At 35.7% G+C, this 12,713-nt stretch overlaps 1 protein-coding gene across 1 annotated transcript in view; it reads left to right on the top strand.

Moving 5' to 3' along the window:
- LOC145688200 (uncharacterized) overlaps nucleotides 1-12,713 on the top strand; it is a 57,066-nt gene that overhangs the window by 32,852 nt on the left and 11,501 nt on the right. Inside the window, exons 5-9 of the mRNA XM_081762082.1 lie at nucleotides 1,608-1,774; nucleotides 3,045-3,192; nucleotides 7,989-8,090; nucleotides 9,617-9,716; nucleotides 12,278-12,438. Coding sequence (XP_081618208.1) covers nucleotides 1,608-1,774; nucleotides 3,045-3,192; nucleotides 7,989-8,090; nucleotides 9,617-9,716; nucleotides 12,278-12,438 — 678 coding nt within the window. The remainder of the gene's footprint in view (nucleotides 1-1,607; nucleotides 1,775-3,044; nucleotides 3,193-7,988; nucleotides 8,091-9,616; nucleotides 9,717-12,277; nucleotides 12,439-12,713) is intronic.

The following is a 12,713-nucleotide window of genomic DNA, read 5'->3' as shown; positions in this document are numbered from 1 at the left end:
TTCTTTAAGAGAACAGCACTCTAATTTACGACTTTACGAATTAGCCTGCAGGACTGGGAAACAGGCTAGGAGGAGACTGAGCTAGGAAAAGCAGCTCTTTACAGAGTTAAGCGTTGTGCTAAGTTGAGTGAAAATCAGTTGAAAAGTCCCAAAAACAAATGCATAAGTACTTCCCCCTCGGAAAGTTATGAGAAATTTACGAAATCGGCACGTGAATCAGTTCTTACTTTGAAATGAACTGCCAACATTAAACATAATTCTTCCGGCTATAAACACGGATAATGAAGTTCCCTCTTTTTCTTGCACAACTCTCTATGGGCTACTGAAAATAATGAAATTGAATACATGACACGCAACAAGAAGTATGCCGTAGCTGATAGGGATGACATTGTATTATGGAGGAGAAAACATCTTGATTTAATTAGCAAAACATCTTTATTTTTGCTCCATGAAAATCAGTAGAGAATCCGAAAGTACTAGTAAATTTCAGCCACTTCCAGTTGCGGTGTTGTTGTGGGTGGAAATGATACGTGCTCTTGAGACACTGACGCGATTGCGAAAAACAGCTTGTCGGTATCTGTTACCGTTTTTGTTTCATAGCGATAAACGCTGAAACCAGAAATGGTTGATTTCTACCATTTCTGGTTTGCATTGAAGGTAAACCTACTCTTGGGACGCTGAATCGATTGGAGCGAAAAAAATAAAAATAAAAACGTCTTCTTCGTAAATGTTATCGTTTTTGCTCTATGAAAATCCGTATTGAAATCGGAAGTATTAGTAAATTTTAACCACTTCTGATTTTGGTATAATACTGCGGATAGTGATGATGTGTTCCCTAGAGACTGAATCGATTGCAAAGAACATTATCCATTACTGTTTTTTTTTTTTTTTTTTTCTACAGCGAGAAACGTTGAAATCGGAAACTGCTAATTTAAACCACTTCCGGTTTCAATAAAGGATTAACGGAGAAGATGAAACCTATTCTTGGGACGCTGAATCCATTGAAAAAAAAACAGCTTATCGATATGTTACCGTTTTTGCTCTTATACCTGTTAACAGACGAACGGACGGACAAAACCATTCTATGAAACTTACGACACTTATGCATACCATTTTTGGAAGTCGAAAAGCTTATCTGGAAATACCTCAAAATAAGCTTCGCAGAACTTGATTTTGTTTAATTATATTGATATCTTAAGGTTAATCTAGAATTAACACTGCAATCCTCTATGAACACACACATTATTAATAATATTTTTATCCAAAGGCTGACTGCACTATCCCTTTGTTACAGTTGAGAAATATGATTTTTTTTAAATGTTTATTTCGACAATGAGAAAAAATTAATAATACTGATTACTAAATTTTATATAATTCGTTCAATAAGTTACTGATACTAGAAGTGCTGTAATTGTTAACCAATCTCTGTCGTGTGCGCTTTGTATGCATAATTTGCTTTCTGTCGATTAGTTACTTTTGTTAAGAAAAGATTTCTGTGTATGATTGGTGCTTAAATGTACTTTAATATTAGAGAAATGTACATACATTTCCTAACTTTTTTGTTCTTTGAGTCTTTTCTCAAAACTGGCTCCTTATTGCTTTTACAGTTGAATGATTGTCTTCTGTACACAACATATTCGAATCCAGGTCCAGGATACAAAGTCAACTATGAGTTGCCTCTGAGTGGAATGAAGGTCAGCATTCCTGTGGCTGAAGATTATAAAAATGAGTTCAGCGTTATAAGTAAAACTAGAAGCTTCACACTCTCAGCACGGTAAGATAATCCAATTATGTCTCACATTTGTATTGTGTTACTTGTATACAACTAATTACAAGAAAGTTGTGAAAATGTAATCACTCACTACGGGAGAAAATATATTATACGGTCTATCACAAACACTAAGCAAGATACGGAAGTGAAAAAGTAACAAGAAAAGAAAGATGGAAGAACAGAACAGTAACAGTGAAGTTTGGTACCAAACTGGAATGCACTTGAATGATGGTTGGATTAGAGTTTAGCTTCCCTTTTAGCATCGAGGCTATGTGAGACGTGAATCTACAGTTTAGTGGAATAAGATTAAAAAAAAAAATGAGACAAGTTGGACGCTAAGAATGAGGGGAAGAGGCAGAATAAAAGATGAAGAGGGGAATTTGTAATAGTAAAAACCCATTTAACTCCATATCACCGTCGCTTGGAAGTGGAATTTCTCAAAATCCGTCTTACCTATATTCTAGTCCAGCTTTTCTTATCCTATGGTCCGAGGACCACCAGTGGTCCTGCGAAGATGATACAGGTTGTCCGCAGACAGAATTAAAAATACCATGAAAGTAAGTTAAAAATAAATGAGTAAAAATTGTTCATTTAAAATGGACACGAAAACCTAGACTTACTATATATATATATTTTTTTTTTCAGTATTTCACCCCAGTATAGCTACTACTCGTATCCTCATTGTAGATTCTAAAGTTACGAAACATATTTCAATGATCAGACAGAAGTTTGGTATTTCCAGGAACTTGAGTAGGACTGCATGACTGCATTTGTCACTAACATAAAAGAGACCGCGGTACATGTCAACAAGAATTGTTAGTGCAGAAGGAAGGGAAAACATAAAGGATTAAGTAAACAAGGATTTTGTTCCTCCTGCTTTCCTGTGTTGTTTGAAGTAATATGTAGTATCCATATTCCAAAACCTGGTTTTTGTTTATTGGTACTTACTGGTAGGTCTTTATAGGCCATGTTGGCACAGTGGTAGTGTGTTCATTTCTGGCACGTGGGATCTCTGGTTCGATCTCAGTTTGCGCCAAGTTTAGGTTTCTGGTTTTTCATAATTATTATTTAGTATTTATGAACTGCTTCTCTCCTGAGTTTTGAGTTTTACTTCTTTCCATTTTATATTTCTTATACCTTACTAAAAAGGCAAACCAGTATTATACAAATATGCTTGTATATAGACTTCAGTGTTTGCACCAATTCTTGAATGTCAATAATAAATCAAATTTTGATGTGTTTTAATATTTATTTTGTTTCTTTTTCCTTTCAGGTCATTGGAAGAAAGAAGTGAATGGGTTGACGCTTTACAGGGTGCAATAAAAGATTATATCTCTCGACAGCTAACATTCGTGTCAACGCAATTGACTTCTAAGTCTTCCAAACAGGATGCAGGAGAAACATTTAGATTGGGCCACGAGGTAAACATTTTGTGATAAAATTTTGCGGACAATGCTGCTTGTTCTGATATATGTTATGTGTTCGGTATACTAACTGCCTTTTCCATTTTAAACCTACGTTCAAATCGGTTTAGAAGTACTTGGCGGAAATATCCAAAAAGAAATCAGGATCATAGGAGCAGTCGTAACGAATTATTAAATGCAACTAATGGAATTCCCAAGGAAGGTCAGTTAGGTGATTTGCTCATATTCTTTCAAGTTAGGAGTGTATTTAATACTTGAGACTGTTTCAGATCATAAGACACCATTCGAATCTTGAATAGAGAATTCTCTTAATCTCTCCCTGTAATTGGTACATATTTGCTTGCAAATTTGGATACAGTCCGCCATAGAATTTCTTTCGATTGTATCTTCAATGTAAAGAGTTTTATAATATATATATATATATATATATATATATATATATATATATATATATATATATATATATATATATATATATATATATATATTATAGATGCCATAAAGAATCACACATTTGTAAGTATGGTAAACTTCCACACCTCACTGTCGTCACCGATCTTTTGTCCAGCAAATCAATTTTAATTGTAGAAATAAACAGAAGTATAACAAAGTAGAACGTCGGAAACAGTCCCCAATAGGTAGAAATAATGCGTATGCGAAAGGATTTTCCCTAGTCAGCTAGTATAATTTCTCTCTCTCTTTTCTTTTATTCTTTTACTAGCATATATTACCCGGTTCGCTGGGTTGAAATGAAAATTTAAATGCACAACTCCGTATCTCATGTGTGTAGCACCCGTGAAATATGCTGTTTTCGTTTTAAATGGCATCGATTTAAACAGCATCGGAAAGATCATTGATCATCTCGGCGAACCCGAAAACCATGAATTCGACACTAATATTGGTCATTTTCGATCATTTATATATATGTTGCGGGGTGGAATTTGAATTTAAACAGTGTCGAAAGTATCACTGTTCATCTAAGCGACCGAGAAAACTATAAATTCGACACTGATATTGGCCATTTTCGATCATTTATATATATATATATATATAGATAGATAGATACATCTTTCTCCCCGCCCTCAAGCGGTGGGGCTGATTTTGGATTTAAACCGGATCGGAAACGTTACTGTTCATCTGAATGATCCCGAAAACTATGGATTAGACACTAATATTGGTCCTTTTCGATTATTATTATATATAACTCCCCCTCCTCCGTGCTGCGGCACACGGGATCAGAATTGTCACTGCTAATCTCAGCTACTCCTAAAACTATGGATTCGACACTAAAATTAGTCATTTTCGAACATTTTTAAATGTTTATCCCCTTCCCTTACGTTGTACCGTCTCTCTCCTCAATATCAGGCTGAACTTGGATTGAAACAGCATCAGAAGTGTCACTGTTTCTCTCATCGACCCCGTAAACTATGGATTCAACACTAATATCGGTCATTTTTGATTATTTTTAAATTTCTCTCCCCCACGTTGCATCGTCAAAGTGAATAACCTAAAGTAATCCCTGTCCCTAAACTCATGTATGTTGAAAATTTGTTTGAGTTCGGTCGGGTGGTACAGCGGGGGACACTTCTAAATGGTACAGCCATATGGGGATTTACGGCTAAGGTGTACCATTTAGAAGTGTCCCCCGCTGTACAAGAGTAATGAAGTCACAAAGGCAGTCATTTTAATTTTAATTTTTTTAACACATATTCCCCCTCCTCCCCTAGGTTGGCTCGTCCAAGTGAAACGATAAAAAACACCCAAGGCCTGACCCTCATATATGTTGGAAATTTGATCGAGATTAGTTGGGTAGTTCAAAAGTTATTAGGTTTTATTAGTTTTTATTTATACGTCACCCTCCCCTCCCCTAGGATCTACCGTTAAAGTGAAATTACAAAAAATATTCCCAGGTCCGAACCTCATGTATCTTGAAAATTTGATTGAAATCGGTCTGATAATTCAAGAGTTATTAAGTTACAAGAAAAGTCACTTTCAGTCTTATATAAATTGATTTTTATATATCTCCCCCTCCTTCTCCTCCCCTACGTTGCTTCGTCAAACTTAAATCACCAAAACGATCCCAGGCCTGAACCTCATCTATGTTGAAGATTTGATCAATATCGTTCGAGTGGTTCAGAAGTTAAGTTTTATTTATTTTTCTATATCCCCTCCCGCTCCCCCCCCCCCTCATTTCTACAATCAAAGTGAATAGCCTAAAACCAGCCCAGCCTCGAACCTCATCCATGTTACAAATTTGATCGAGATCGGTCGGGCGGTTCTGGAGATTCAGTCACAAACATAGTGATTTTCAATTTTATATATATAGAGATTGGTTTAGTCTTACAGTTATGGTTTAAATCGAAATTCTAAAAAAATAAATAAGAGTGCCACTAAACAAAACTAAAGGTCGGAATAAATTCAGGTGCCAGACTAAAAATATTACTTCTCATCTGACGCATAATTATTTGCTGTGTGATTTGAATCGCCGGTAGGGGGCCGCGGTGGCTCACTAGTAGAGCGTTCACCTCTGGTGCATGGGGTCCTTGGTTCGATCACAGCTCGTGCCAAGTGAAGTTTGTGGTGGACAAACACCGTGTGCGTGGGTTCCCTTGGGGATTTCCCGTTTCCTCCCACTTTCTTCATTCCACCGTCGTTTCATTCATTTCTCATCATCACCATCTCCTTTAACCTAGCCGACATAATCGTGGGACGTAAAACTCAGATTTCATTTCATTTCATTTTTTGAATCGCCCGTATTGTGAGGAATATGTTGTCCCACTGAGTACTCAGCACACTCTTGTTGGATTTCCTGAATACTCAGATCATGGACTGACGCTTACACTTGACCGTGCATTGGGTAATGATGTTGATATTGTTCACCATATCCTCTCTGTTATTTAGTTGTGCTGCACTTTTATTTTTTATTCTGACTTCTTGTTTTTTCGCTATTTGTTGTATTATAATGTTAGTAGTATTAATAGTATTATTAGTATTAATAATTAATACTAATTAATATTACTAGTATTTATTGTTATTGTTGAACGTTTATTATTTGTTATATTTTACTATTTATTATTCTTATTATTTTCCACTATTTATTATTGTATCTTTTTATCATTGTGCAGCAATTTTTAAAATCTTTTTTTATTTGTTTGTTTCTAACGTGTCCTTACGCAGTTTTTGATTGGAACAGTCGAGTTGATCGGGACGGGGCAAATAGCCTCGCTGCTGACGTTCTCATTAAACCTTACTTAATCAAAAATAAAAACATTACTCACCCCCACTTGAGTCTACTGGCGAACGTAAACAAACTATGACAGCACTAATAAATTGCTAAAGAATTTTTTGTCACTGCAGGAGAATGGAGTTGTAAGCAATTTTTACACCATATCTATCCTCTGTAACAGGAATGGCCAACGCATTGACTGTGGCATACTAATCGACTGGCAAATCGTGTGAGACATAGTCCGCAGTGATCTGTTCCTGCACTGTCGATTCCAATGCAGTTAATCTTGTTAAAAATAAAAAAGTAACGAATATAAAGCACTTGCTTACTTTGTACAACTTTAAGTAAGTATAAATATAGCTTTAAATAAGAACTTCCGTACTCTGCAATCACTTTATACCTCTTTGTGTAATAAAATGTTTTAAAATAAGCATTTTTTCATTCGCAATTGCCGTGAGGTCATAGCAAAGTTTCCCTTATTTTTATTAACAAAAAGTTAGCGACCCTATTCCTTTGATTCAGACAATATTTTTTCTACGCATTATTTGCAGAAAAACTTATTTTTGGATTGTAGAAATTAGTTTTTGTGAGGAATCACAATATTGTTTACATCAATATCGTGAATCGTGAGACTTGGAAATGTCCATTGTTATCCGTAGTTAGGAAGAAAAGGAAGAAAGAAACAAGTATTTTTTTTTTTTTTTTCGAACTGCTTCCCTTCATCTTAGTAGTAAACGTGATTATTGCCCTTGGGGATTACAGTTAGTCACCACTGGTCTGTTTTAAGAAAAGTAAACCAGCAGGATTTGTAAAATAAAGAAGTAGTAATCAAACCTAAAATGCCTACTCTTCCTCTATAAAGAACAAATTTAAGTGAAGTTCAGAGACTAAACGTATACGACTCGACCGAAAATTGAACCCGAGTCTCCGGCTTGCTGTGCGGAAACCACTACGGTACTCAATCGGTCCCATGGGGTACATAATTGTGATTGATTGAAGAGTTAATTGCCCTCAAGAGTGAACGTATGAGACTGGTCAGAAAAGAGACTGTTAGTGGTTAGCGCACTCGTATGGTAGGTAAGCTGGGGAGTTGGATTTGGATTTGATTTAGGTACCAGTCGTACTTTTCACTTGTTGAATTTAGTACAAATCTATACTAAAGAAGTGGAAATGCCCACTTTTCTGACACTGGTATATAGATTATATCAGGAGTGTGGTGGAAAAACTTGATAACCATCATTGCAATCTTGAATACAATTGATGTACTTTCCTCATCATAATTTAATAATTCTAATAATTATTTTCAATTTTATCATAGAAAGTTAATTGAGGCCAATTAAAAGGACAAACCCGACCAGCTGTCTGAACAAAACGATTTTGTACACTAATTTATAACTTTAATCGCGTTTCCTCAATAATTTGGTTCTTGTGGGTTATCAACATTTTCCACTACACCCCTCATATTATGTCACGAATATTCAAATGTAGAAGTCTTTTAACTGATGTAATTACTTTTGTGTTAAGTAGTTTTTTCTTTGCGTTTAAAATTAAAATTCTGTGTTCTTAGGCTCCGGTGTGGATCCCGGATCGACGTGTTACCATGTGCCAGTCGTGTACGACAGAGTTTAAAGTTACATTTCGACGACATCACTGCCGTGCGTGTGGAAAGGTAAATCAATTGATATTATGGTAGCTTAGTTGTATTACTTTGAAGAATGGAAATGTAAAACAAGAGGAAACCGTACTTAGATGTAATATTAGTAAATTGAAATTAAGCGAAGTTTCGTATCAATGTATGTGTTTACTGATAAATTATATTAGTGGTTATAAATTACTTCGCATTATCCAAGACGTCCTTACGATATCTGGAAGCATATCAAGCTTCTTCAGCAGATAACAGTAATTGAAAGGTAAAAGAAACATAGCGGAAGCCTGATTACTAAAAATACTGCTTTTCTTCCGTCCACTTAAAGAACAGTGTCAAGGTTAACGTTTCCATTTATCAGAAACTTTGTTCTTACTTAAAATTGATAACTGATTTCTCCAGGCGCTTACTGAATTTTTCGAATAAATTGAAAAGTAGTCCAGTTCCTGTCCATCTTCCTTGAGTCCACATTTAGAATGGGGTTCTTAGTTGTATTTCACTTATAATTGTTATTCCTAAATAATCCTTGCACTTTCAAGCTTTCCGCTCTCATCGAGTGCCTTGTTTATAGGGAATAACAATAGGAGTAAGAGACATAAAACTAGGGGCTCAGTAGTTGAGCGTTCACCTCTGGTGCATGGTGTCCCTGGTTAGATCCCAGATCGCGCCAAGTGAACTTTGTGGTGGACAAACACCGTGTGCGTGGGTTTTCTCGGGACAATCACATCAACTCCCAGCGAGAATCGAACCCGGGTCTCCAGAACTAAAGACGTGTACGCTAACACATTGCCACGAGGGAGCTAATAAACTTACAAATAATTAGAAAATGTAAATTATCAAAATACTGACCTAAAGAGAAACTTTTATAGTAATAATAAATAAATAAATAAATGCGCTCAGAAGTGCTGAAGTGATATTGGCAGAAAATGCTGGAAATTCGAGTACAGCTAACCAAAAATGTTGGGAGAATTTAAAAGGCAAGAATGAAACACATTTGCCTTGGAGACAACGATGGATTTATCCACTGGCGATGTTCTACCAACGATACACAAACAATCCATTTCTGTCCTTATAGAATGAAGCGTCTTTGGAGTGAAGAAAGCAGATACGTTGTTCTCTCGACCATTTTCTGAATCGTCTCTTCCTCATACGGTTGTTCAAGAACAGGAAGAGGTGATAGTTGGTGAGATGTCTGGAGAATACAGGACATGGAGTAACATTTTTTAGTCAAGATTTTAAATCAGATGTTTTATTGTCAAATTGTGAGCATTTCCATATTATTATTATTATTATTATTATTATTATTATTATTATTATTATTCAGTCGTGAAAGTCGTCTGACATTTTTCTTGTCTTCTGAAAATAAAACCCTGTGTATTAGAAATCCTGCCTCACTTAAAGTAGAACCGGTTTCATACGATAAAATCTTACATTGAACAACGACTTATTGCACTTACAATTGTACCACTGATTTAAAGTAACTTTTTTTCTTTAAAAAAAGTTCTGAAGTACTTGGTGTACTTTGTTCTAATGCAGTATCCATTTAACAGGTTGTGTGTGCTAACTGTTCTGCTAATCGTGCTCCCCTCCGTTATATGAAGTTTCATTCAGAGCGAGTTTGCGATGACTGTTTTGATACTCTTCTCAAAGGTACGTATAATTGTATATTACTATTTCTTATATCTTTTTTGTGCAACAAAAAATAAAGAAAACAATAAAAACTCACTTGCTATCACACTGAAATTATAGATAATTTTACCAGTTAATTCTTGTGTTGACTTAATTCGAATTACACTACTACCAGTAGCAGCTCGGTGAGATTTTTTCCTTCCTTCTAGTATGGTATTTTAATGTTGGCTGTTTTTCCAGTAAAAAGATGGAAGCCACCGTATGTGCATTTTTTTCGCCATCAGGACACAAACCTTACGAACATATTTATCCAAACTTGAGAAAAAGTGGTATAACTGCATCAGTGTCGATGAAAAATTATGTGCAAAATGGAGGAGAAATGCTTAGTTCTGTTTGCATCATTGTCTTCGTCGTCAGAAAGGGAAACTTTGTTTTCCGAATACACCCGTATTGCTCTGAGGAGGAATTGTTATTAATCAGTAATTACGTTTGGTAAGAAATTCTACTAGATCAACTTCGGAAGAAAAGCAGGTTTCAGTTCAGTGCATTATCTTCTTCTTGTTATTCATATGTGTTTATACATAATAATACGGATTCACCAATGTCGGAAGAAGACTACTGTTTTATAGAACATATTTTTGTAGTGGGATAGACGTATCTGTTTTCAAGATAGTATAGTAGAAAGGAGAGAGTCGAATAAAACGATGTATATCTATATGGCGGAAACTTTAAAATGCAGTATCTTCGTAATTGTTGGATTATTTTAGATTGCTATAATGCTGCGTATTTATTGAGAAGGTTATGACCCAATGATGTTAATTAAATATATTAATTTTAAGATGATGTTAATTTTAAGAGTAAAGAAGAGAAGCTACTTAAAAACAGCAGCATGTAGGATGATTCACGGTTTAGCAGAAAAACTATAGCTCAGATACAAATAAAAGTAAATATAAAGCGCTTTTGCTGGCGGTTCATGAAGCAGCGAGGGAAAGAAGTAGGGAGAATTAACTACTAAAACAGAGGAACTTGAAGTCCAGTTCCATGTACTGGCTTCCAAACCCATATGATAATTACCCAAGTTGAAATGAAATGAGATGACATTTCTTCTTTGGCGTCCCACTGATGAAATGAATGACATTATACTCTGCAGGCTAAAGGGAGGCAGATAGTTAATGAAAGGGAGGCAGATAATTAATGAAAGTGGGACAGATAGTTAATAATTATGAAAAAATTGGAGGAATGAGAAGATGGGAGGAAATTAGAAAACTCCAAGAAAACCGTCGTACACGTTATTATCGACCTCAAACTCACATTCCCTGGGATCAAACCAGACCTCCTTCACACTAGAAATGAGCGCTGTACTACTGAGCTACCTTCTCCCAGGGGCGTCATTTAGGGAGGGCAGGAGGGGGAAATTCCCCCACCCACCCCAAGAGTTCGAGGAATACATAATAATCGATTGTCTACTAATATACTACTACAAAACGTGAAAGTCTTATGTCGGTAGTGCTCTTGCTTCCCCCCCCCCCAAGCGAAGTCTGAAATGACGCCCCTGCCTTCTCCCTTCAGCAAATTGAGAGTTGATAGAGTTTAGTAGAGGAGGTTATTCGCAAAAGCTTTAAATAGTTTTACAAGGTAATAGAAAGTCGTCATTTCTTAGAGAGTATTCTTGGGCACGTCTGAGGAAGATTTGACAGTGACACATCACTTGGAGCATGTTTTCATGACTTGCGTTAAAAAAGAAAAAAAAATAAACCTTGAAGAGGAAGACAGAAATTTTACTATTATTACGTCTGTAAAAGACGTACAGTTTTGTTTGTAGGAAAAAAATTAATAATGTCATGTTTCGTGTCTTGCACATAAAAGCACGAAATTTGGTATGTGCATAATGTATCGTTTTATATTCCGTAGTATATTTTTAGAAAATCACATATCACCTGTTGGAAATCAGTGATTTTGAAGATTCAAGAAAAGAAAAGAAAAAAGAAGTAGAATTTCACTAGCAATATAGATTTCGTAATACTTATAAAATATTACGTAATACTTATATAATACTGTTGTTTTGTATGGCTGCGAAACATGGTCACTTACTCTGAGGGAAGAACATAGACTGAAAGTATTTGAGAACAAGATCCTGAGACGAATATTCGGACCCAAGAGGAACGGGAATGGGGAATGGCGGAAACTTCATAACGAGGAACTACATAATTTATATGGTTTACCCAACATTGTTAGGGTCGTGAAGTCTAGGAGGCTTAGGTGGGCGGGTCATGTAGCTAGAATGGAAGAAAGTAGAAACGCTTTCAAAGTCTTGACTGGAAGACCAATCGGAAAACGACCATTAGGAAGACTAGGCGCAGATGGGAGGATAATATTAAAATGGATCTCGCAGAGATTGGAATACAAAGTAGAAACTGGATGCAGTTAGCTAAGAATAGAAGTCAGTGGACAGCTTTTGTGAACGCGGCATTGAACCTCCAGGTTCCATAAGCCATAGAGTTAGTTAATACTTATAAATTGCAGTTTAAAATGTCATGAAACTGCAGTAATATGTAGTTTATTAATTTGTTTCTCTGTTTCAGAGTTTGAAGAGACAGGTGCTAGTAGTCTACGAGAAGCTATAGCCAAAGAATTACAAGCGGAAGGAAATTCCGATGTTTCTGTGTCCTTGGAATATATAAGGTCGCAGTTTAAGAAGAGTGGTGGAAAGAAAAATAAAAAATATGTACCTAAAAGCTTGGATGTAAGTAAAAACGTTTAAGATATTTACTTGCAGCTATGGACAAAAGAATTCTGAAAAGACTAAATAGACATTTTAGACCTTTTGAGACGTGTCTGTGATCATTTTTATGTGCTCTGATGAGGAAACGACAGTCTTAAATGCTTCAAAATGTGTATTTAGTAATTTCAAAGTTTATTTGCCCATAACCATAATGTAAATACTTGATTTTATTGAGATTTATGTATACCCGTGATGGAATTCCGTTGTTATAATTATGAAAAACATACCTGTTTTCT

Source organism: Thermobia domestica, chromosome 6, assembly GCF_964235325.1.
Source record: "Thermobia domestica chromosome 6, izTheDome1.hap1.1, whole genome shotgun sequence".
Lineage (NCBI taxonomy): Eukaryota > Metazoa > Arthropoda > Insecta > Zygentoma > Lepismatidae > Thermobia > Thermobia domestica.
The sequence above is the reverse complement of the archived record's forward strand: the minus strand, read 5'-3'. Positions and strand labels throughout refer to the sequence as shown.